The sequence below is a fragment of the Myzus persicae genome, unplaced genomic scaffold (genome assembly GCF_001856785.1).
Source record: "Myzus persicae strain clone G006 unplaced genomic scaffold, MPER_G0061.0, whole genome shotgun sequence".
Classification (NCBI taxonomy): Eukaryota; Metazoa; Arthropoda; class Insecta; order Hemiptera; family Aphididae; genus Myzus; species Myzus persicae.
Genome location: NW_019104155.1, coordinates 1027734 through 1055306, shown reverse-complemented (window position 1 = coordinate 1055306; position 27573 = coordinate 1027734). Strand labels below are relative to the sequence as shown.

Here is a 27573-nt window from a genome sequence, read left to right as displayed (position 1 = left end):
TTTAAGCAGTCTTCTGTGGCGTAAAACATATTTTTATCAAAACTAAATAAGAACCAACTATTTCAACATTTTTATTGTAAATTATTAACCAAATTAAATTTTTTTTGAAAAATATGTTGATGTATTTAAACATTCTAACCCAATATTCTAACCAGTAGTTTTTTAGTTATTAAAATATATTTAGTAAGGATAAAAGACCTAAATAATTGTTTCATAAAAATAAATATAGATGAAATATTGGTTTTAGTATCTGGCATAATATGGTATGTTGAGCATAAATTAATATTCTGAATTTGATACTTTGTCACTTTGTGCATAAAACATAAAAACATTAAAATAAAATAACATATATAGAAAGTGAGATATAATATCTACTTCAAAAAAATTCAGGAGTATATATTTTAAATTGAAAATTCTAAGTTCCTAGTCCATTTCACTGATTCTTGATTTACCATAAAACGCGTAAAGTGGGCATAGGATGATGATTTGGGCCACTGTTTATGACAAACATCCAAATTCATAGGCTGCAGATGCTCTTAGTAGTTAGTATCCATTTGGACATCATGTGGAATGTTTTTAAGTGGTATTATGTCACCCACGTTATTCTACTTAAATAAAAACATGGTTTTTATTTTTATAAATTCTAAAATGTTGATGGATTAATGGATTAATATTAATTACTTAAGTTTTCAAATAACCATAGCCTCCATATCTTCCAAATCCATAATGTACCTGATATTCTTAGATCACAAAGTAAAATACATAATTCAAAAACTACCTTTCCAAATTTCGATTTTGACACAACAAAATGTTCAAACATTTTTCTGATCAACAATTTACAAGAAAAACGAATGATTTTAATTCCATAAAAAGAATTTTGATTTTTCACAAAACACATCTTATTTTGATATAAAAAAATCTGAGTATTTTAAATGATTTCCTAAAGTATATTTAAAAGTTCCATAAATCGGAATTTAAATATAAATACTTTATTAGCGGAAAAACGGTAGCATGAGTATATGCTTAGTGAACCATCCTAAATAGTTATTCTGAGTTCAAAGAATCGACTATAATCTTTACCCATGATGTAAATATTATATTTGTTTCTCGACAATACAAACTAAATAGTGTGCTGTTTAGTTGTACCTGCGATAAATGTCTTACTACAGATTGTTTTGTAGATCGTAAATTTTTCGACAAGACAAAGTTAAATTACCATTTGATCATAGAACATAAATTGCTATTTAGAAGACAATATGGTATAAGTATAAAGTTCTGACAAAGTTTTAGTATTATGTTATATTGTACATTTTATGTATTTTGTTATATCATATAATAGGTATATTCGACCAATATTTTTTGTATTGAAACTATGAGGTTACAACTAAAAACTTGGCTAATCAGAGTATTAAAAAAAATGGACAAATGGGCACTGCTCTACTGTACATTAGGCGCCTTGTGGCTTATTGTCATACATGTGTTAATAATTAATATTGTATGAATACCTTATTTTTTATCTACGGTTTTTTGAGTTACTACAAAAAAGCGATTTCTAAAGCTAATTGATTTTGTCTAAAACTAGTTTTAAGTAAAAAATTTCTGTTTTTTCTTAATTTATTTTGTTTTGTTTTTCCCGGTGCTTTTGAAAATTAGTGTTAATTTTTTTTTTTTGGCACCCTAAAGTATCAACTAGATTTAATTTCCTACCAGCAAACATATTAAAAATCTTTAAAAATCTTTAAAAAGGCGACTAACTTATGGTTTGACGGAATTGACTTATTTTATTTTGAGAGGTCCACGTGTGGAAATATCAGATCTACTCCTGACCTATATGATTGTGATATAATTGAATTATACAAGTGACTATTATATAAGTCACTAAAGACATCCGGCTACCGGAATTATAAATGCAAACAAATATAGGTATGCGCTGTCTACATTTGTTATAAATGTAATATTATGTAAATTACGAACCATTCTTCTTTAAATTTAGTATAGGACCCGTCATTTACAATGTATTGGTTGTCAGTTGTCACTTCAGTAGAATAATTGTAAAACAAATGATATTGTTTGTAACTGGTTAAATAATATATTTTATTTTTAATTATTCTACACTTAATTAGTTTCAAAAAAAATCTATGATAAATTATGATTATGATCATGATTAGTCACGTAATTTCAATTTTTATTGATTTCATTGTTTTTTGTAACTTAAACTATTCGTGGAGGTCATTATTTTCCATTTACTTTTTGACCATTATGGCATTATAGTTGCATTGTAGGCACTAAATGGCAGAAAAAAAATGTATTAGGTTTTTTTGTTTTTTAAAAAAAGGGTTAATCACATGAATATAATACGAACACAATAGCGGTATAGATAAAGCACTTTGAATAAACGTTTTGTTTACTGTTTAATCCATAATAAAGTTGTAATTATTTGTGAACACGATTTTTTTTAAAAACACACTTATTTAATTCCATTCATTAATAATTTAAGGTGTAGTTATTTTAGTGTAATTATAAACACCTATACAGAAATATATAATATTAGATACATATATTTATTACTGTTTCGTTTGATTCCTTTTAAAACAAAAACTACTTTAAGCATATAGCGAACACAAAATGATAATCTCCTGGGTCGTATGTGGTACAATATTACTCGTAAAGTATATTATATAAAATAAAATATTAAAAATAATGTATTTAATTCAAAATCAACAAAAATGTACTGTATTAAAGGCAATTATGATATCTCCGTGGAGCTTAATTCAGTAATATTTCGATTTTTTTTATTTTTTATAAAATCAATAGGTTATAGCATTGGTTACCATATGGAAACGAAACTCCCAGGGGACATAATATTATAAGGTATTATACGATATGGTTACAAAATTATAATAATCGCAATTACTGAATACTACGTGACATTATTGTTTGTTGTCTGCAGTATTAATTCAATAATACACCGCCAGACAATTTTAACATCTTTGATCATCCTTCGTATAACATTACATTTTCAAGTACCTACTAACTCGAGTTCCAATTTCCAAGATACATCTATCACATTTTGTGCGTGACACAAACTAGCGCACATCATAAAAATAAATACATTAAAAAAAAATACAAATATTATATATATGTGTAATGAAATATGAATCTCAAAGGTCAGGCGTGAAAAATGCTGTTCTCTTTAATTATTTTAGTATTTAGTAAGCTCATGTATTCGTTTAAAACTAAATGTTAAGAATATATCTTCTTTGATTATACGAACGAGGGTTGTGTAATGTTCCGCGAGGGGTAAACGAAGATAGTTCCTAATAAGGGCGTGTGTTGTCCTCTTGAATCACATTGATTTTTTTTTTGTTTCTTTATAATATACTGCCCGTTGATTGGTTTTCGTTCGATTTGAGAACACTGAACCATAATAATTAATGGCAAGTAATATAACTCAAGCACTCGGTTCGATCTTTTTTCTTATGTACCAAGATAAAATCCTTTAGATTGAGTGTCTATATTTGTATAAAGATAAAATTTGAAAATTGTATGAGCTCCATTTTTGATAAGCTGAGATTTTCATTTGCTTTTATATTGGTATTGGATAACGAGATAATTTGAAAAACACAATGGTTTATTAAAAAAAATGTTATCTGTGGTTTCGAATGCCAAGTAAATTTAGGTCACTTTCTTATGGAAACGTGTCAACACGAGTTCAGTCTTCAGTGAGTGGGGTACTTACTAATAATGATAAAAAAATAAATAAAGAATAACCTATATTTTATGGTAAAATTATTGCGTCCGTTGGTTGAAGGTCCGTCCCTAATGCAAGCAAAACAGAAATAGTTGGTCTACTTATTTTTTAAATATTTTATTTGACTATCAATGTTATGGAATTTTTCATTGCTTTTATGTTATGTAGGTAACTCTATCTGCACTGGAATAATATTAATTCTATTAATTTTACTCAGATAAGTAACTATTATTACTTAATTATGTGTAAATACTTGATACCAAGAAATTAGTAAGTAATTCAAATTTTAGAATATTAACATTAATTCGTCATACATCATTGGAGAAACTCGAAATTTAATAAGTATATTAATTTCTATTTGTTTTGAGTTGAAGTAAATCAAAAACTATAAAATGAACAGTTGTATATATATATTTTTTTAAACTCATTTTATAAGTAATTAATATTTTATAGTCATAAACATAGCTGATTTCATATTAATACAATTTAAAAACAAATAAACATGAATTATGTTTTTTTTTTTACATTTAATAATAATATAGATAGATAGATGAGTTGTACCAAGTTAATTATATAAAATTGTATTATTATTAACTATCTAATATCAAAATTTCGTCAGTGTTCTCGTAGTTTTACGATTATCTACATCAGTTACAGTCTACATATATTACAATTCAGACAAATACATAATGAATAGGTACCTTACAAATCTCCTGCGTATTTTTAACAGTTATTTACAAAATAAAATTAATAATTGTGTTATACCCATAATTAATTATACATGGTACACCTTCAAGTTTGTCTTAACAACTCTGTATATGTTATTTTAATAATGAACATGTTTACCAGATAATTTAATACTTTTAATGATAAAGACTTTATAATTGAAAAGTAATTGTATTAAGCCTAAAAAAAAAACAAGTCTAAAATGAACACCAAATTTCAATCTTTAGGAAATGGGTTTGGCTTCAGCATTTACCATTCATTGGGAAGTATAAAAGTAGAATACTATAGCAAAAATGACATTTATTGCAAATGTTTTTTTAATATATATTTATATATTTTGTGCATGTTAATTCTGTTTTCAATAAAATTTTAAATACTTAAGAGGTCATTGCTATTATTAACATAGTAAATTAATTGTTTTTTTTAAATACATTGAATAATTTTCTTTATAATGTATACCTATCTCTCGGAAATGAAATTCTATGAATAAAATATAATTTTGGTAAAAACATCCCTATAACTAATATTCAATTTATAATAGGAAATGCATGATTGAACTTTTTTACGAGTTGATTTGGGCACAATGGATGTTTTCCTCTGTAATTCTTTAGTATTCCATTGAGGGTACTTATAAATATATTTTTCGTCAAGTTCTTCTGTTAGTTTACTTCGTGAATAAATAATGATAGGTAAATAACTCATAACTCGTAAATTATTTTACATTCTAATATATAAGTCTCTGTATTATATTCCGTTTTAATAATGTACCTTACATGTTTATGTTCATATTTTTTGTAATAATTGTGTTATTCAAAATTCAGCGATGCAGTAAAATAAATAGTATTTGGCAATAATAATATGGAATAAAAGTTGGAAATTGATTAAAACAGTTGAATTTGATGTAGAAACACAATAGTTTTCAAAACGTTCTATACTGAAACATTTGATATATATAAATATATTTGTTTAAAAAACAATACAAATTCGAAGTCTTTTCATCAATGTTTATTCTTAAATTTGATAATAAAATGTTGAAAACCCCAATAAAGCTTTTATTTATAAATAAAATAGCCGCGACGCAGTGGAAAAACTATATTATAATACGAGTACACAAAAAGAGTCGAGAATAGACATTGAAACACTAGTGTAATCTAGAACAACGTCGGACCGTAGAGTTCTTTTAGTACGATATTTTTACTGCCAGTTTGACACCAAATAACAATCATTTACCATTGATTCGGGTAGGTATGAAGTCAATATCAAGTACGCAATCAGTCACTCAACCATATTGACACTATAATACATCATATTGTGCTCGAAACGTATGAGCATTAATTTTATAGATGATTCTTTAACCGAGCTTTCACTGTCATACCCAGGTCTTCAAAAGCAAATATAAATACACACACATTGACTGCATATTGAGTCTGGGGTATGACCAATGTTGTTCCAGTTATACTGTTTTGCGACAAATAACGATAATTTTTAAAATTAATCTCTATATTATAATAGTACATAATGGTAAAATAATTTTAATTTATTTCGAAAGAAACTTCACTCAAATGAAACTCTTCACTAAAAATTGAAACCTATAATTGAATTAAATAAATATATTATAATTAACTGTACATTGCATACCTATGTTTGTTCTATGAATATGTTTACATATTTTTTATAAATGCAATTTACACATACGTAACTATATTCTATGATGGTGTATAAATGTATCAACTAAATAATTTAAAACACCTTCATGTCAGACGAGCGAAATATAAATACAATCAAAATGTAATATTAGGGTTTAAATAAGGTGATTGTTGAACAATGCAATGTACATTTTTTTAAATTTTAAAAATACAGTAAGCGTTGATGAAATCTAAAGATAAAAATTATATAATTATATATTATATTGTATAGATTGGTTGATTTCCAACTGATTATCTAATTAATTCGTGAAAAATAATTTTAAAAAATTGTAAAGTAACCTAACCTAACCTAAAAATTCTACATAACCAATCATTTGAAACTTATAAAAACAAATGTGATAAATATGTATATGATGTTTTAGGTTATTTAGTTATAAATAACATTAAACAATGATAAAAACATGAAATAAGAAATAAAAACAAGTAACAACTAATACAATTGTATTAAATCATTATACGCCATAAATAAATCATAATAAATGTGTATAACTAATCTATAGCGTTTTTACTGCGATGTTTGATAATAATATTTATATCGCTGTAGCTTTATCTATAATCTATATCATGAATTATTTTATATAGGTAAAACATTAGCGATGGATTTGTAGTTTGTACTGGGGGTCTTATTTTTTACGTGAATACAGAGATACGTGCGGAACTTTGTAATAATGACTCGATTTTATTTTTATCGCGGCATTAACCAAAAACACGAAAATGGTATCAATTATTATTGTTTTCATGATATAGGTCGAGGGTTGTTGCATATTTGCATTCGATATGATATTATATGTATATTGTATATAAATAGATACATTAGACATAATATTATGTCTTAACTTTGGTCTTGCGTGCACAAATTCTAAAACTTTCACTCCAAATTGTGCACGCATTTAATACACTGTATTGGTGAAGGTGGCTCGTTTTTAAAATATGAAAACACTTCCACGTCAGCCCTAGCACAATATTTTAAGGATTTTATACACAATTGTATGATATACACATTAGACATGTACAAGCTGGACTATGATAATATTATGTATAATAATATTATTGGTCGTGAAATACTGTATAATGCAATTATTGTATACCATTAATGAAAATCGATTTAAAGTGTTAAAACATTAACATTTTAACATCTTATTTAAACATTTGACATTATACATTAATCTAGAAAGGTATAAATAATTATTAGTTTCTTGTTTCTTGCCAACTTGCAAAGTATAAGACACAACAAAAATACTCAGAATAATGAAAATAATACTTAGATATAATTGTTTCAAAATAATATAGTGCAAACATAAATGTCTGAAAAACATTGATACAACGATAAATTGTACAGTATTTCATTTTTATGAAATAAAAAAATATGTATTGTAATATTTTTATTTTTGTATCAGTGTTTACTTGTATAAGAAAAAAAATTTACTGAAAGTTAATTTTTTTTTTTTATTATTATTAGGGGGAACCCATAGCAACATTGGGTGTGAAGTAGTACAGTAGGGAGTTTTTGTATATAGGTTTATTATGGGTTTTTAAAGTAAATTATTTTTGTGTATCTATACTTTAAACGATTTCTTTGTCCAATCGAGAACATTATTGTTTCACATTTTAACGGTGTGAGATAATCTACTGAGGGCAAAGAGTTACAATGAAACCTTAAAATCAATATTTTGATAACAAATTACAGCTATTTAACACTTAAAGATCATCTATATTTGTTTAGATATTTATTAATTACAATATTATATTAATAATTTTATAATATAGTGTTTGTATAGTGAATATGGTTAGTAAATTTTAATTTGCTTTGATAACCTTGCAACAAAAAATAACATGTTAATATCACAGAGATTTATTAGGGTGTTTTATGGAGTAATTCGTATTTATATAAAATTTTATATCTTAAAGCAGAATATTTTTTAGAAATTTTGATGTATTATAGGAACATTATGGAGTATTTTATTATTTGAAAAAAAAATGAATATTATCTCTTGCCATTCCACCCATCTTTAGTAAACTTTAGAGCTTATAAATTATTTAGACTGTTGGATCAATGTCAGATCAAATTTATATGAAAACTATTTTTATAAAATAAAAATAAATATAAGGTTGCCAATTGAGATAAAAAAAAACCCTAAAAAAGTAAAAATTGATATATTTATTTTTCGGAATAACCTAGTGTAAATATTTTCTTTAAATAGATCCACTGTCTTTAAACACAATATAAAATGTGACTAACAGACCTTTACCCTGTATGCTATAGTGTATAATAGTTTATATGAGCTAATCATAACGATTTAATATATGTGTGTGTGTATTGGTCTCCGAAGAGATGCGGTTCAAAACAGACTCATCAAATCCACCGGAATCCGTTTGCAGTTTGCCGTGCCAAAAAGGCCAAGCTAAGCAATATCTGGAGGGCGAAAAATGCTGTTGGCACTGTTTCAACTGCACACAATACCAGGCAAGACATTGTTTTTAATAAAGAAAAATAAACAATAACGCGATACCATTTCCATAACTCATTAGTCGATGTATTCGAAAACCATAGACATCGCATTAGGCGTAAAAATAAATAAGAAATATTGGGTATAATAATTCTACTTATTCATTTTTATTCTTACAACATATCGTTTCAGTATAAACCCCAGTATTTGGTTCGTTTTATCTGTTTTTTTTTTTAACGTCATGTGAGGATATCGTATTTTTTTTTAACTCTACCTACGTGAATAATTAAACATTTTAATTTAGTTTTTAGATTTTTTTTTGTTTTAATATTCTGCATAGGGTATTCACGAAGCATGTGTGTTTTTTTGTACCTATTGTTCGTAAAATAAATTGTATTGTTCTGAACGAAATGTCGAACAGTAATTCAGCCAAACATAATTTTACTACAGGGATATTGGACGATTATGTCTAATAATGTTAGCGCTTGTCAACGTAAATATTATATTTACCAGGAACCGTTAAATATTTTATTTCATAAAATTAATACGAGAACAAAGTATTTATAATTTATCTTTTCATTTTGATTTAATGTTAAGCATCAGCTACGTAGGCATTATTTATGAGTATAAGCTATCATTAGGGTTTACATTAAATCAACATTATAATATTAAGTTAAACATAGCATTTTTATTTTTTATTTAGCAGATTATTCTTTTGACACCTGAAACCCAATTCAACTATCTTAATATACGTTCAGTTGCAATACATTTTGTTTAAATTAACAGTTATTTATTTTATGATATTCAACTTCTAAGTACAACTCACATATTTTTATAACTAATAATTTTGAGTTTAAGAAAGCGTCACTTTTACTACCATATATCTACTTCACTGCGATACTGAAAATATAATCCAATTTATTATCATAAATGTATTGTTATCGATTCGTAGTAGGTAACTGACAATAATGATTTAAAATGTATACAGCGATGCGAACACTATATAATTATAGTTTGTTATTTTCTATTTTATTTCATCTCTGTATTGTATTTTATCGTTAAAAATTATAAGGGAACCTCAGAATACATATTTTTTTATATAACTGTAGTATGTTATTTTCAATAAACTATTTTGTCAAATATGCAAAAAAAAAAAATTACAACTCAAAATAAATTATGACAAAAATTGATTTAAATTCCTTCGAATGACGTGTTAGGGTTAAGAGCTTCAAAAATTGAAATATTTTGCAACATGCTTACTTGATTAATTTAAATATCGAAAAACGTGTAATATATCAACTGTAAATATTATATCTAGAACGTTTAATAATTTTGCAATCAGCCTGTAATGCATTTAATAATTTTCAGTTCAGTAAAGAGAATCCAATTCACTGTGTGTTGTTGATTTTCTGCACAGCAGAATTTAATTATTTACATGCGTATGACTCCGCAGAAGTAGACACTAGACATCAATTTACAAACGTTTAGTATGAAATATTACACTAAATCAATTAAATACAGGAATATTGTAGCTGAAAAATATTTATTATTAAATGTTCAAGTACACTCACATTTCGTTTAGATTTTCATTTCCTGCAAATTCTAAAGTGAGTAAGAATAGGTTGGTAAGAGGCAACGATTTAGGAAAATAGTTAACATTACATAAATAATATTAGTTTAGGATGTGATGAGATGAGTCGCAAAATTGAAAATAATATGTATCTAGCTGAAAGATAATAGAAGAATTTAATAATTACATTTTCTAATATTTGTAATAGCTTACATAGTTATATAATATAAATACTAAAACATAAATAATAAGTAGCTATTATAAATGTTTTGATATGCATACTTCAAATTCAAAATTATAATCATACATTTTCTTTTAATAATAGCTTCAAAATTATTTATTTGTTCACATTTCTATAAAGCGCAATCTAAATCTATTCTTATTAACTAACATGGCCTGATTTTTTATTCATGTGAATCGTACACATTTCTAATTGTATACAATACGACTCGTAAGCATATTTTGTTTATCAAAGAAACAATGTATAATAATCGATACCTTCCTTATTATTCAAAGATTATAATACACTTAACCAATGACGTAGGTATACCATTTAGTTACAACGTACCTACTTAGTCTGGAACGATTGTTTTAATTAAATAGGTGACAGACGAGTGTCAATGAAGTTGTCTATGAATTCTATCAGATCGTTGTATACCTACCTATGCATATTGAAATCACAGTATGATAATGATTAATGATATACGTGACCACCTTTCCAGATCCGTTCATCTACCGACGAGACCAGATGCGAAGTTTGTGCCGAGGGCACGTTACCCGACAGTAGCCGCGAACGGTGTTTGGACATACCGGAATCATTTTTACGGGCCGGAAGCAGTTGGGCGATTGGAGCAATGACACTGTCAGCGGCAGGTGTTGTCATCACTTTGCTAGTGGTTTCTGTGTTTATCAAACACAATCACACACCGATCGTGAAGGCCGCCGGTAGAGAAGTTTCGTACGTACTTTTGTCCGGCATACTGCTGTGCTATCTCATCACGTTCGTGCTCGTGCTCAAACCCACCGACATCGTATGCGCCATACAAAGGTAAATCCAAAATCATTAAAAGCGCGCATTAAAATCCTTCATCTCACCCGATGTTTCCATATCGTAGTTTTCAGCACACCGCATAATATCTTAAATCAGAACAATGTGTCACCATGGAGCACAATTATTTTATCAAACGTCACTTATGTTCCCGAGTTTTACAATTCAAATCTTTTTTTAGAATTTAAGTAGGTGGCAGCTTTCTCGTACTGTTTTAAAAAAAAAAACATTTCTGTCATAATTGTTGGAGTTCAACAATTCCGAGTAATTGTAATTTTAAAGTTTAACCAACAATATGTATGTGTACAATGACTATTTAAAAAGTAGTCTTTAAGTTTTAATTACAATTATTTTAAAAATATACAAACGTATTCACGTCATAGTATAATAGTATTAATAATATAATACAAACAGAAAAATATTTTTAAAATGCACGATAAAATATTATTGTTCAATTGAAAATAATAAATTCTCGTATGACGACTAGGAGGAAAAATATTTACAAACTGTGTTGGAATAGCACAATACGCAAATATGATGATTTATATACATTTTAACTGTGAATTATATGATGAGAGAAGCCAACAAGTGATGGAACCCAGATACATTTTAGGTTAATAAATCTCTACAATATTTTCTCTTGAGTCAGTGGGTGGGATTTATAGGTTGTGTATTGGATGATCTTTGCCATACTTACAGGGTTAGTAGGAAAATGTCGTTTGAAGTAAAAAAAATCCGTAATGTTTGGTTGTAAATTGGTTAATTAATTCGATTTTAAGGTCCGAGTGTAGCGTGGAGTTATAAAAGTGCGGAAGTTATCATACTCAGAGTGATTGGAAAAATGGTTGTATTGTTCGAATTTGAGACCACTTAGTAATAGAACTGTGCTTTAATTGCATGAGCATAAATCAATAATAATTTATATTATTTTTACATTTTACAATATTAAGCAATATCAATATTATATTAACCAATAAGAAATATGAACTGTTAGTAAATAACAATAATTAATTAATAATGAAAGGTTTTTACATCATAATGAAGAAGTTATTGAAATTAACAAAAACTTTTAAAATTCTGCAACACAATAGTTGTTAGGATACTCATTATACTTAAAAAAAAATCAGGTAAATCAAGAAATACAAAAACAAAAGTAATACCTCGGCAGATTATCTAATTGGCAATTACACAGACAGTAAGCAATTTGTTTGTGTTATTTACACCACTAACCTTAAACGGAGAATTTATTACTTCAAAATTGAAGTAAATGTACAATATTAATCAACTTTTTATAAACTTTTTTGATTTAAGCTATATTATATTAAAACATCAGACAAAGCTACGGAACACGATTAAAATATAACTTATTACATTATTTATTTTAAAGCTGGTAAAGTAATTTACTTTATTTTATTTATATATATTACTTCTTTTATTACATAATGGTTTATTTACAAGAAAAAATTGCTCAACAAACCTTTTAAACAATTCAAAAAATAGTATTTTTTTTATATATCAGCAAGACATACAAGCTATTCTTACTGGTATTATAACTATAAATTAAGTGTTATTTTTTATATAGATGACATAAATTCGTTATACACGAAAAACGATTCCCGCCGAAGACAGTCCGTCGGCGTAAATGTATACTTTATGATATTATTAATTAAGTAATTTTGTTTCCTATTACAACACAGCCATAATAATTTGGCCAATTTAATGAAAATCCAAAAAAAAATCGTTTTATACAAGTCCTAAATATTGACTGATTATTAATATAAACATATTCAACAACAATAACCATGATTTCAAAAAAAGTTATAATTGTTATCTTCAAATGCAACACAAGTCTCTATTTTATAACTCAATCCAAAAAATAATGATTTGCTGAGGTTACTTATATTATAAAATCTTTTATAATTACTATTGTTTATTTTTTTTAAATATGTAATAAATAATGATATTTGAATTGATTATGCATGTACCAGGTACATTGTACCTATACTATCGTTGTATGTATCAACGAGCATAGCTAGCTCAAATAATAGCTATGGTTCACTCGCCTGATAAAATATAATACACGATATTTAAATTACCTACTGAAAATATGTAGTATATTTTAATGTTTAAATTATAAAAACACATTTTTTAAAAATAAAGAACATTATATCCACAAACAAAATAGTTAATTTAAACAAAAAATATTATTTGTGATTATACTCAGCCATAAAAATGTAGGTACTTACCAAAATATATCAGCATTTATTATTATGGGCATACCTCTGGTTCCTGAGGACTTCGTTATGCTGTCCAATTATGCAATGATTAAATTTCTCTACTAAAATGTCCAAACATTACATTATGTTGTTGGACGTCGTTCAGTTTTTCAATTCCTACCTGAATAATGATACATAATATTAAATGTCCAGTATTTCATGTTACTGTTCAATAAATAAAAACAAAATTAGCTCTGAAGTAGGTAATGAATTTATGTTAACATTTCATTTTATCTTAATCTAAAAGTTAATAACCCTTGCCCCTCATCTGTGAGCGTGACTGGCTTAATAATATAGTTTAAATCAATTAAATTTCTTGACAATCGAAAAACAAACGACTGGAACAATTTTATATTTTACGACAATCCATAAAAGTTGGGGTAACCAACTTGAATACGGTGTGCAAAGTGAATGGGTGAGCAAATATGATTGATTGTTCCTGGGCTTCCAGAGTTATGTTTGATCATAATATATATATTTATATTAAGGTATGTCCGCAGTCGTTAAATTGTGCCGTACACTCGCGAATGACAACATATTATACCGAAATTCGTAGTGAATGTAATATTTTTTTTTTAAACCGTCTGTATCCGGTCATACATCGGTAAAATTATTGACATTTAAAAATACAACTCGGTGAATGTTGATCGCACTTCAAGCTCAGTATTTATGAGTTACTAGCTGAATTACCCAGCGTTGCCCGGAAAAGTCCTTTTGGTATATTAAGTATATATACTGGTGTACGCGCGATACATGAGATTATTTTTATCGATAAACTTCTCGGAACAATATTCTTATTGTTGACGCCCGGACAAAAAGGATAGGTTACGAGTAGTTGGAAACCCGCCGAGTCCGTGCCGTGCAGCACAGTGCGTATTGGCGATGAATAATTATAGTTGTTAATTACTCCACTAAAACGCAACATTTTTGAAAATCCTTCTTTTTGCACAATGAAAATATGAGAAGAACCTCTATTCCAAAATTCAAGTTCGTACGTTGCATAGTTTTTGAGTTACAGCGATCAGTGACTAAGTGGTATTTGGATTTTATATGTATAGATTATTATATGAATAGTATACATATACCTACCGCAACAGTATATTTTAGATATAACGATGTTATCACTTTGTTGAAATAGAATATAGATTGGAAGTATTTGGTACATTCTGTATTTGGAATTTTGTGGTCTAGTATCATATTATTATGTATTATACTATCGCATGATTTCTTTTAGTATTTACACTTGATACGTGAAAATCATGAAATTTATGGAGATTGAAGAGATTTTTTCATTTTCTAGGATGTTATTATACAAGGAAACTAACCGTGATCTAGTATGTATTTCCTAAATTGTTGGAAAAGCACTGGCGAAATCCCTTCTACACCATCAGATTTGTCGTTCTTTAGTTTAGTTACAGCTAAGGACATTCCTTGTTATGTGAATTGGACAAATATCATACATTTTTACCAGCTTTTGCACTGAGTTTGGAATGTTTTTTTTTAGTACTCGTGGTGAATTTCTGATGATGTGATGGAGCCCTAGACATTTCAATAATTGTACGTTTAATTGGCTATAAGGTACGGAAAGATTTTTGAAATCTCAAGTTTTTAGAATCTATCAGATCTGGGTAATCTACTTAGTGCAGAAAAAGAAAATGTCAAAATAATGAAAATACAACTGCATACCAAATCACTTTTGAACCGAAACATTATTCCACTGTGATACAAATTGTAATAATTTAGCATGTCCGATTTTAATTCTTTAAACACCTTAATATTGCTTAACGTCTCTTCTGTAATACTTCATCTTGGCGTTTTTTGAAATATGAATTTTCACCTGGGCTATGCACAAGTGAAAATGTTTAAAATATGGACATTTTGATTAATTATAACAATGTCCGAAGTTTAATTTTAAAAACACCTTGATTACATTTTAGAAAATATGTCAAAAAGTCTTAAGGTTTTTACTACAAGTTAAAATCATATTAGCCAAAGCCTCGCAATTTTAGTACAGTGGGAGGTCTAAAAAGTAAAAACGATATAATTTTAACCCACTAGAATCATGTTATATTATGAAAATTAAATTTAATGATAATATTACTATAAATAAATTGTAACATAATTATTTTTTATGACATTTATCATTTTTTTAAGTTATAAACACTATTCAATAATTATTCAGCATCACGAAATATATTATGCAATAATTTATATAGGTGGGTAGTATTTATACACAATTTATCAATATACCAATTAACTAAAATAACGATACATGGATATTAACAATTTATCCGCTTAGCATTTATATAAATAAATATTTAAATAGTTTGATGCTATATAATAATATTATTCATAATTGGAAAAAACAATTTTAGCTTAACTCAAAATAAAAACTGTATTTGGAATAAACATTTATATTTACAAAAATTAGTTAATTGAACTTGTATCAAATCGTTCAATTTGTGTTTTATCTTTCAACATAACGTTCTATGTGTTTTTTTTACTTTTATTGTTGTATTGCACACTTTAAATTGCTACATAGTATAAGTTTACATAATTTATACATTTCTTTGAAAAGTATACAAAAAAATTAAATAGGTAACACCAAAAAAAAATAGTAGCATATATTTTTAAAACGGTTTCGAAATTAAATTATTTATCTCATATTGTTATTATAATTATAGAAGTATAATATTATTATTTGTTAATTGTACATATATTTCAATAAAAAAATAATTAAAATCAATTGATAATATTAAAAACATTTTTATATTTTTAAAGTAAATGTTTATACTATTAAGAACAGTTAAATACACAATTTCATTATGCATATTTTTGGATTTTACCACTTATTTATGTGATTTTATTTGTTTTAATTTTGTTGTTAAAACGTTTAAGAATTAAGATGAATGTACGAATAAAGAATAAGACATTTATAGTTTAGTCCGAATTATCATTATGTTTTATTTACACCGCGAATGGTGAGGACTTTTATAATCTACTGATAAACAAGCTCACGTAAATAAGAAATAATGATAAATTTCAAATTTACCTCTTTGCAAGTCTCGTTAGTATAGATTCAAATAAATGAAAAATGTCCTATGTCGAATAAATATTTTCTTATATTTTTGGTTGAAGTAACAAGATTAACTACAGTCTACAGCTTCGTTTCGATGCTACCTAATCATTCCTTATACTAATGTGGTGACGTATTACGCATATAATATTATTACCATATATATTAGTATATTGTAACTGAATAAATTTAAATACATAAGGGAACTATACATAAAGTTTTCCAGTTGGTACAAAAAATAAGTAATTTAGCACGTAGGTACTCTTCTAAATATGTGCTTACATTTGTTTTCAACTATAGGTGACTCATTCGCTCATCTTAGTACAATTTGTATTGGTTGGAACTTGGAAGCAAATTAGCTGACTCTTGATTACAAATCTCGTTAATAATTATAAAAACTTATAGTTTTTGAGATTGATAAATTACTTCAGTTGTCAGAAATGATTCACAATGCATTTAATTCGTTACACACGTTCAATGTCTATATACAATTACTGTGTTCTTGAAACTGTTACCATAAAATATAATCCCTGTGAACGAAAATGACAATTTCGTCATTTTGACAGTTTTAATTAAACATCACGGCATTCACGTCAGTTTTAATTTCATCTGTTAATTAGTTCTGTTCTAACCTTAAATTAGAATATGTACATACTATTTAAATTTGATTAAAAACTTCATGTTTCGTATATACATAGTACATGTCTGTACTTTGTAATCTTTTGTTTCGAGACTGTTTCTTTAATAATACATTATTATAGGTAACACAATTTTTTAATTTTTAAAACCTCACTTTACTTTCATGTTACACCTTGAATGACTTTTTTAAAAAAAAATTATCAAATAACTTAGGCATCAGATCTCAAAGTGAAGTGGTTATATTATTTTAGTTGACCTACCGCCACATAGGCAATGTACATTTTTTGCACATTTTAAAATGATCATAATTTACTTAAAAATAATAATACTAATAAAATCCTCTGAGATGCTCTACATAATATTCTTGTCTTCAAATTGTATAAGAAGTGAATTCTCTCTGATTTAAGAATTTGCAGACTTAAATGTATTATTGTGAATGTACAATTGTCTATGTTGTACTTTTATAAGATGGACACAACAAATGCCCTTGTGGCGTCATCTTAAGTTTTTTTAGCAGGACACAATTTAGTGTAACAGTGTATGTACTGAATTCATTAATTTTTATGGATCATATGATATTTTAGATTTTTTTGAGGCGATGTACTTTAAGTTTAAGGGTTTCATATTCACAAATACTAAACTAAATATAATTATAAAGTTTCAAAAGTTGACTTTTTCGTAAACAGTAAAAATAAAATATTTAAACAATTGATAGAATCAACATACACTTTCTTGGAATATGATAAAATAGCTATGAACTCAAACCGTGAAGTTATTTATTCATTTATGTTTCAGATTTGGTGTTGGATTCTGTTTCACTGTTGTGTATGCTGCATTATTAACGAAGACGAATCGCATATCACGCATATTCAACGCTGGACGGCGAACTGTTAAACGTCCCAATTTTATATCACCAAAATCACAACTGGTCATCTGCACAGGACTTATATCGATACAAGTATGTTATTTTTGTGTACCTTATCGAGAAAGATATTCTGAATTTGTATGTTTTCAACTGTCCCATAACGATTCGATTGTTTTAATATCCAAAACATTTTAATATTATCTGTTTATGACATACATAAAATTAATATATCAACTATCAAGTATATAAAATTGGTATTATTATGTTTTCACATTGTAAGTAACTTTTTACGTAAAAGTAGCTTTTGTTTAAAACAATTAACTACGCGCCAAGAGTATTATTAATTTCAAATTTGTTCTTTTAAAACTAGTCTAGACGTCTCAAAAGCTTAGTCTCGAATTTCTTTAAATTAAATTCTGTTGTCTGGATGATATCCATTAACGTTATACATCGGCAGACATTTAATAACTAGAAAGACACGTTCAACCGTTAATTTATTTTTTGATCTATCTATTGACATTTAACTGTAAATATTAGGCTGTTGTTTAAAACCCTATTGCTTAAATAATGAAAATAATGAAAATACAATTTATTCAATTAAAAAAGTCTTTGAAATAAAATCGTGTATGGGATTTGGCTTGTGTCAATGATATAATATTATGTCTGGTTAATATTTTGACTATAGCCAATTTGGCTTTTGCTTTTCTCAAATGGCTCCCATTTTATAATAAGGTCAATTCCCAAACTTTTCCGGTTTTTGACAGCACAATTTCTTTCACACTTCACACAGACTTAGGCCTGTATCAAAAGAGTCTAGGTTAAAATTGTTTGTTTTGGTGTTTTTTCTTTAATTTTTTTTAGATTTTTTATTCAAAATAAAGTACAAAATTTTACATTCTTTAAGCCAAAGGTAAATTATTGAGGCACGATTTTTTTATAAATTCCATTCTCGACATTTCATTAGATGACAATTTATCAATAATGGCATCACCAAATTCTTGATGTTTTTTTTTATTCTTTGCTGCTAGGAGTATTGACATAACTGCGGGCTTTTATTTGTTTCTTGGATTGTATTTCGGTCAGTATGTCAATAAGTAATAACCTTAAAAATGTCGAGATCAGCAGTATTGAATTCGTTGTTGAATTTACAATGGAACGTTTCACAGCCATTTGTAGTCAAAAAAAGGGGGAAGCTGTACACTCAGACCACATTTCAGGAGGGAAACGACTATCTGTACCTATTTGAAGCCCTTATTATTGTCACCGATTAACCGTCAATTTTAGTTCAGCATACCACACAAGCTATCGATTTTAAATTTAGAATTTATGTTGGCGAATACCGGAACCGTTTGGGAATTTACGTATTCGTGAACCTTTTACGACGGGAGCCGTTTTTGGAACCAACAAACAATGGATGAGAGCCGTTTGGGTTACACCGGATATTTTAACATTTGCCCGTAAGAAACACTGAACACGTATATAGTACGTCGTGTTGAATGAATCATAGATGTATATATGTACATATTATGTGCATAAAATAATATATATATATATATTTATTATTTTAACCGAAAATAACTACATTCACATACTGTTTTCAATACAAAAAATGTTATATGTATAGACTGCAATGAACACGTTTGGAATAAACTTACTATACTGGATGCGAATCCTTGTATAGTTCGAGCTAAGATGATTTTTTTACGTTTCACAAATATATATTCTATATATCACGCGCGTGTTGGCACACACTAATAGTGTCGAAAATATAATAAAACAAATAAACCAAACGCTCCATAATAACCGATAAATTTACAACAGCTGCGTGTCTATAATGCAATGTAACGGAAACATCGGTACCTTCTACCTATACACACGTTTCGTATGGACGACCACGTTTCAGGTGCTCATCAACGGCGTTTGGATGCTGGTCAGCCCACCAAAGGTCATACACTATTACCCCAGCAGGGACGCAAACATACTAGTCTGCTCGTCGTTCATCAACACATCGTACGTGATAGCGTTTGGATATCCAATAGTGTTGATTGTCGTGTGCACCGTGTACGCCGTGCTCACCAGAAACATCCCGGAAGCCTTCAACGAGTCCAAGCACATCGGTGAGTGATTATTTGTGAGACGCTCATTTAACATCTATGTTCCGGTGAAATACCGCAGTCAGGACTGCGATCTCTAGATATAGTATAGTCGTAAATAATTACCCGATAGTATATTGTGTATTATAACTACTAAGTGTGGTAATGCCGTAATGAAAAACCGGATTTCGAAAACCTAAAGAGCTTGACTCGAATAGCAAGATATTAATAAAGTAACTCATGATGGGTAATAAAGTTAGCTTTAATATTACAAGATTTTAATAAGATAAATTCGATATCATGCCCAAACGGTATAATGATTTGAACCGAGAAAGAACGTCGACGGGCTTAGCCCTATAAACTCAATATTTTTTTTTACTTTTATCTTAAAATAAAATAGAGCAAGAAAGCCGAGAGATGGCTCATTAAACGTAATTCACTATAACAATTTTATACATTATAGGGTGACCCATAATATAAAGAACTCCGGTTTTGATAGTTTAAACACCCTCTTTTTTGTCTCAGTGCTGACCACATTATTTCTTATTATTTCTATTTTTTTTTTTTTGACCCTATTATAGAACACAGGAAAATTATTTCCTGATCAAATTTCGAGTAATAAGACCTAAAATAACTTGATATTTTAACAATTTAAAAATATATAAATTACTCTATTACTAGAATAATTTATTTTAAAAGTAAGTAGTACATTTTCATGACATAAAAGTAAAAACTGCAAATACCTAATATAAACAATTTATTATTATTTTAAGCAAATCGCCATAATATTAGTCTATTAGCCTGAGAATTTATAAACTTCACAAAAAAAAAAAAATGTCGAGTTAACCTAACCACTTTCTAATTTATGTTATAATAACGCATTATGTAGTTAATCTTCATAAAATGTAAATATAAATATAAATTGAATATACACATATTTATATTGTAATATCATATAATGTTATAAGATTTTTTCAATATAAAGTAAAAAATTCACGAAACACTCTTTCTAATATCGATCACATTTACAGACAAATCAAAAACATCATTGTAAAACCGATAACACCTGTCGTTTTTATTGAATTGAAATACATTTGACATAGGTAGTTTAGGTAAATATTGCAGACATCGTTTCTATTGGATTTAGATAGGTATCAAAAATATATTATTTTTTTCGTATTTATGTAGAAAAATTAACTGACGCAATAGACCGTTTTCAATATTTTCTTCATTTTTTCCAACCTTCCTACTGCTTTTCATTTATTAGAATAATTAATAACACAAAAAACTTATCCTACTGTCAAATCAAAAATTCCCCAAATGGAACTTAACAAACTGTCCATACGGCATTTTAAGTGTGTATTCGGGGAGGAGGTAGTAACTAAAACTAGGGGAGGATGTTGATGGCGTGTACGTGTGCGTGAGTAGTACTCGGAAAATGCTATCTGTGGGGCCATTTCTGGATTGGGCCATGTGTTAAAAATAACAAATACGTCGTCGTAACCGCTACACTATCAAATTAATTAATTTATCTTCTAGGCTATGACGCACAATATAGAACACTATATAATCCAACGTTTGGCGTACAAAACAACATTATTACTGCACGTATTAGAAATTGCTATATTGTACTTTATGTTTCCCGCAGACGGTATACTTTATTATTTGTGTCGAGGCAAACCAATTTTCTCTTTTTACGGTTAAATATTTCTTATGGTGTACCTATATCGAATACGTTTATTGTTTTCAATCATAACTTCTGTAGTTATTACAATAGGTACCTGGTACATTTTAAAAAAACACTTAAAATAATTTCCATTTTATAATTCATAACTATTTTTGAATTCTGTTAGTTTAAAACGAAAATCAATACATAAAACAAATGTATATAATTTGATATCAAAGTATCTATGTTAGCACCTGTTTGTTGTTGAAAGCTATAATAACTGTTACCTACTTGTGAGTTGTGTGTATACAACTTTAGTAAGGACTCCGGTTAGACTAAACTCCGGATGATCGAATAAAGTTGAAAATTGGATTACCTGTTCGTTTAGTCGCCTAAATATACTTTGTAATTATGTTCACATAAAATAATAATAAAACTATAAATACACCAAAATAGAAACTGTTTGAAAATGTGACTAATCCTTAAATAAAAACAGGTGTTAGGAGCACAGTGTTTTCATTGACTTTAATTACAACTTACAATAAATACTGCTGTTATCAATGTTGTTCAAGATTTTCTCGGAGAGCTAACGTCACAAATTTAAAGTTGTTATCTATTTAACTTTTAAGCAAATTATAAGTAAAAAGTTAACGAATAAATTAAGACATTTCTAGACATAATTTAATTTTCACTAGGTACAAATTTATATTTTAAGCTGTAAAGTTTTTTCATGAAAATGATAGTAGTATTATATTCACAAACAATTAATAATTAAAATAATGATGTATTATTTTCTTAATACAAATAAAAGTGTAGTATTATTTCAAAGTAAAGAGATAATTTAGAATAAGTACCAATAATTCGTTTTAATAATTTATGCTGTATAATAATTGTTAAATGTTCCATTGATAATCATGATCATATATTATAGCAAAACAATTATATGGATCGACGAATACACCTTTATAAACTTTCTTAGATAACTAGAATAACTTCCTTTTACTCCGATAAAAGCCACCTGATACTTAATACAACAAATTTCCATTAGTCTAATAAATATATATATTCCGGACCTATTTCTGTTCACGAATTTAAGTGGCTTAACATTAACAATATATTTTTTGTAATCTATATAAATTCAAACATTAGTATAAATAAATCTAATTATATAAATATAATATATAGTATTATAATTACTTGAGGCTTAACTAATTTTTTATTTTGATATTTTGATGTTTATTCTGTTAAAAGTATACCAAAATATTTCTAGATTAACTTTTTAAAAATCTTGTTTTGGTATTTACGTTTAAAAATACTTAGTACTTAGTACCATGGTACTAACTTCATAGCCTCAAGTTTTTTCTTTTAATTGGTTTTAAAGTTTGACTTATCGTCATTATAAAAATAAAAATATTTAATTTCATACAAAAAAATAATTTAATTCAAACGAACAATGTAACAAGGATCATAAACGTGCTGAACCTTAAGCGTCACGTTTTTATGTTCAAAAATAATTCTTCAAAAGAAAATGTCTTAGAGTCGTCGACAATTGACAATTTATAGTTACGAGTTTTATATTGCTAATTCACTCAAGCACAACATTAAACTGTATATTATGGGTAGGTACTTAGATAAATAAAAGTTAAAATAACAAATGTAGTTAATACTAAAAATATACATTATATTATAGTTTTACGTGCAGTGGTAATATATTTAAAATTTGATGAATACATATCACTACTTCTTTTAATTAATTGTAGAATAAGTATATATAACTTAAATTACTATAGACATCCATAAAATATTTGATGGTGAATATAGCACATAATTGTTGAAATATAGTAAATATAGTAAATATAATTCATATTATGTATAGGAACTAGTATATTGTATACTTGTTGTGGCAGAACAGGTGAAAAAACTACTTACTACACTTACTATACAATCTAAAAATCATAAGAGAATAATTATATAGTAATTTTGTCATGCTTCAAAAGATATTAACAAAATACTTATTTATATACACAGATTTGAGTTCTGAATAGATAAAGCCTAAATAATAATTTATAATTAACTAATAATAATTATTTTTAAGTCTCTCTAGATAAAAAGGTAACAACTAACAACGTAAACAATTCCGTTAATGTATTGTTTGGGCAAATACGATTAAAACGTAGACAACATTGTGGCATTTAACCATTAGAACAATAAATAAATTCATATGTGCAACTCCCTGTGATTTTTTTTTGTTGTAGTCCTACACAGTACACATTAATATTTGGATTTTTCACCAAGATGTGTTTGGAACGATCATAATAATATATGAATCAAAGTTCAAAAGTCTTTATCATAATTAATATTTCTATTTGTGTGATATTTATTTGTGCCAAATCGTTTATTTACTCAATTTATATTGTATACAAATATTTAACTAAGTAATATAGTACATTTTTATAACTTATCTTAAAATTAAAAGTTCGGCGAAACTATACAATTTAAAACCACATAGCCATAAATTATATAATACTATATTACTATGTATTAAAATATTATATAAAATTCAGCAATTGAGAAAATTATACCTATTATCGATTAAAAATGGAATAAATACAAACTATTTTTAGATTCAACAGGAAATATGGAATTTAATGGTTTTAAAACATCATGTGAACTTTATTATGGTGTATTTGTCACAAACGCAATTATTAAAAAGTTTAAGAGCCTATCGAATATTTTTAGTTTGCAAATCGTATATTAGATATCAATAGCATTGTACTATTTACCTATTTTTAACTAAACTTTTTTCAGGTGATATGACAATACTTGTGTATTTAATTGATAGATTTAAAGTGTTTATTAAGTCAAAGAAACAAACTTTAATTTCAGATTACGAGGAAATTCAATTAAATGGAATTGTTCTCATCTGTTTACATTTTCAGTTTAATACCCACTAGGGTCCACTGGTTTGAGCGTAATTGAACATTCGTCCTGTAAATATTTTATACCCATATAAGTAAGACACCGGAAACTAAAATTCCGTATTTCTAGCCAATATTGAATGAAGTCAGAAAAGTTATGCTTCAATTCGGTTTAATATATTACCCTAGATCTATAATTTAAACAGTTAAGCACTACAGATCTGTCACTTTCTTAGGAAACTCAAACTTATATATGGCAAATTTTTCATTTTTATTACATAGGTACCATTGGGGAATTATTTTATAGCTCTAACCGTATGGCGAAAGTAAGAAACGTTTAAATGTTATGACTTTATGAGTAACCATTATGACTTATGAGTTATAACAAATATGTTAAAATACCCGATATACTTTAAAAAGGCCCCCGGACATAAATATTTTTCTTTCAAACAATATTTCCATTTCATCAGTTATTATTAAATTAATTAATTTGATGAACCCTGTTATAATATTTGATTCCAGACCCGAAAAATATATGGACAGACAGTTCTAAACTATGAGTTACATAAACCATTTTATTAGGTACTGAGTCTGGGTTGACAATAATGCAGGCGAAGGCCTTACAAAATATTGAAATAAATGATTATACCTATTATATTGTACTAAAAAAATGATGCTGATCATAAACCTCTGTATTTCATTTTTCCTAGCAATGTTGAATATTTATTAGCAATGCTTTATAACAATTCTTCTCCATATTTCCTCCATTCTCCATAAACTACCGAGTCATTTAAAAAAGATCAAAAGATCATTCATTTATATTCAGTGCATGAACCGTGATCCATTATAGAACTGTGAATTTAAAAAAAAAACTTTAGTTAAACCCCTTAAAGAAGTGCAAATTAAAAAAAAATATCTTTAAATATTAAAATTGAAGGTAATAAATATAAATACTCTAACAAATGAAGTGAGTTGTATATATATACACAGGGTTGGGCGTGGTTACTTCCTTATCTTCCTTATAAGGTCCTGCAAAATAAGGAAGTAACCATGCCGCAGCCTGTATATATTTAAAGCGTTATATACCTACTATTTAAACCTAATTGGTTGAAACAGCAAAAATTATTCAAGAGCGGCCACAAAGAAAATGAAAGGCCAATATTAATGGAAAGTAATATCATCATTAAACATAATGCCAGCTACTTAATGACACTGTAGTAGAACAAAAAAAGATGGCTGGAAAGGGGAAGATGGTCGTAGGTGTATGCGTTCGAGATCTCAATGGGAAGGCTACGGTTGAATTCGTATTGTAACATGACAACACCGCATATGCGATAGGTTGATGACCTATACGAATATCGTCGCCGAGAGTGGCTGCGCGTGTCTTTCCTATAAAAGGGTGGTCCAGTGTCCCCTACTGCTATTAGGCTGCGTATCTCAATAGAATACTACGTGTTTCTGTAATACGATACGAGGGACAGTGGCAATGACTGTGAATACATATAATATTATGTTAATCTTACCGTACGTTATTTTAACACGATTGTTGTTTTGATAGTTTTTAAAGCGAGTGTATGATTACTCTACTACTTATATTTTGTTTAGAATATGATATGTGTATCCACTTACCTTTTTCGCTGCGTGTTCTATAATATTTGTAGTGCGTGTGAACTATTGTTTTCAGAGGGTGGTTTTTCGATACTCGATATCACTGTGACTTGACGGTATATGTATTTTGATTTATCTATACAGTTAACTACTTAATGCTCCTTCTCTGAGTCTCCAGAAATCGTTTGGACTTTACCTTCATAACCTTTATCGGTTATTTCTGTGACTATTATCGCGTACTCTTAAAAATCCCTACATTCGTAGTTGTCGTAGAAAGACTCGACTACCAATCGAATGTAATTAAAGTTGCTGAGTTTTTTATAACAATACTATTATCTTAATATTATAGCTCTTAGAAATCCCTTCATTCGTAATGATCGTAGAAAAACTCGACTATCAACCGAATGTAATTTAAGTTATTGAGCTGTCTTAAATTATGCTTATATTCTAAATAAACGATAATTAAATAATATACTTAGGTCTAATACTAGTGATAGTCTAATGATAAATATGCTAACATTATAATATTGTTATATTATTCTGCGATGATAGTCACAGGATTATATGGTATCAATGAATATAATAGGAAGATGAGGTAGATGTAAAGAATAACAAAATGATTTGAGTTAGTAATATGAAATAATTAATCAAATTGGTATACCGAATGCCGAGATATCTCAATATACATACATATATGTCTATACAGCTATACGCACGATGATAGATGCACCTTTGAACAGCAAATAAAGTGTATGGCGACGTAGACTGGAGTTTACGTTGTGCATCGGCTCCTCTTGTGGAAAAAAAACTGTTGTTGGGCCGATCTCGTGTCATCCTTATACAATGTGTGATCTGGTGTAATCCCTTCCTAATTGGTGTGTATCGATTGAACGAAACGTTAAGGTACGACGATATGTCTATGATTCCATATTGTACGGTGTAACGTAAACACCTCCAGTATAACATTCGTATCGATCCGTGCAATTTTCGATCTTACTTGGTTGGGGGTGAAGAGAGGTGTTAATGTGTTCCATGTGTCCCGTGGGCTGTGGCTGTAGGGAGTGTATGTATCTCGTGCATATATATATATATATGTATATGTATAACGTGTATTGCGGTACCCCGTACACGGTAGGGACCAGTATGACCGATTATATTCATTTTTATTACATTAGAATAATTAA

At 27.7% G+C, this 27573-nt stretch overlaps 1 protein-coding gene across 1 annotated transcript in view; it reads left to right on the top strand.

Moving 5' to 3' along the window:
- LOC111039391 (metabotropic glutamate receptor 2) overlaps positions 1-27573 on the top strand; it is a 170691-nt gene that overhangs the window by 117835 nt on the left and 25283 nt on the right. The window contains exons 8-11 of the mRNA XM_022322901.1: positions 8514-8647; positions 10923-11248; positions 18035-18197; positions 20008-20221. Of these exons, the coding sequence (XP_022178593.1) occupies positions 8514-8647; positions 10923-11248; positions 18035-18197; positions 20008-20221 (837 nt within the window). The remainder of the gene's footprint in view (positions 1-8513; positions 8648-10922; positions 11249-18034; positions 18198-20007; positions 20222-27573) is intronic.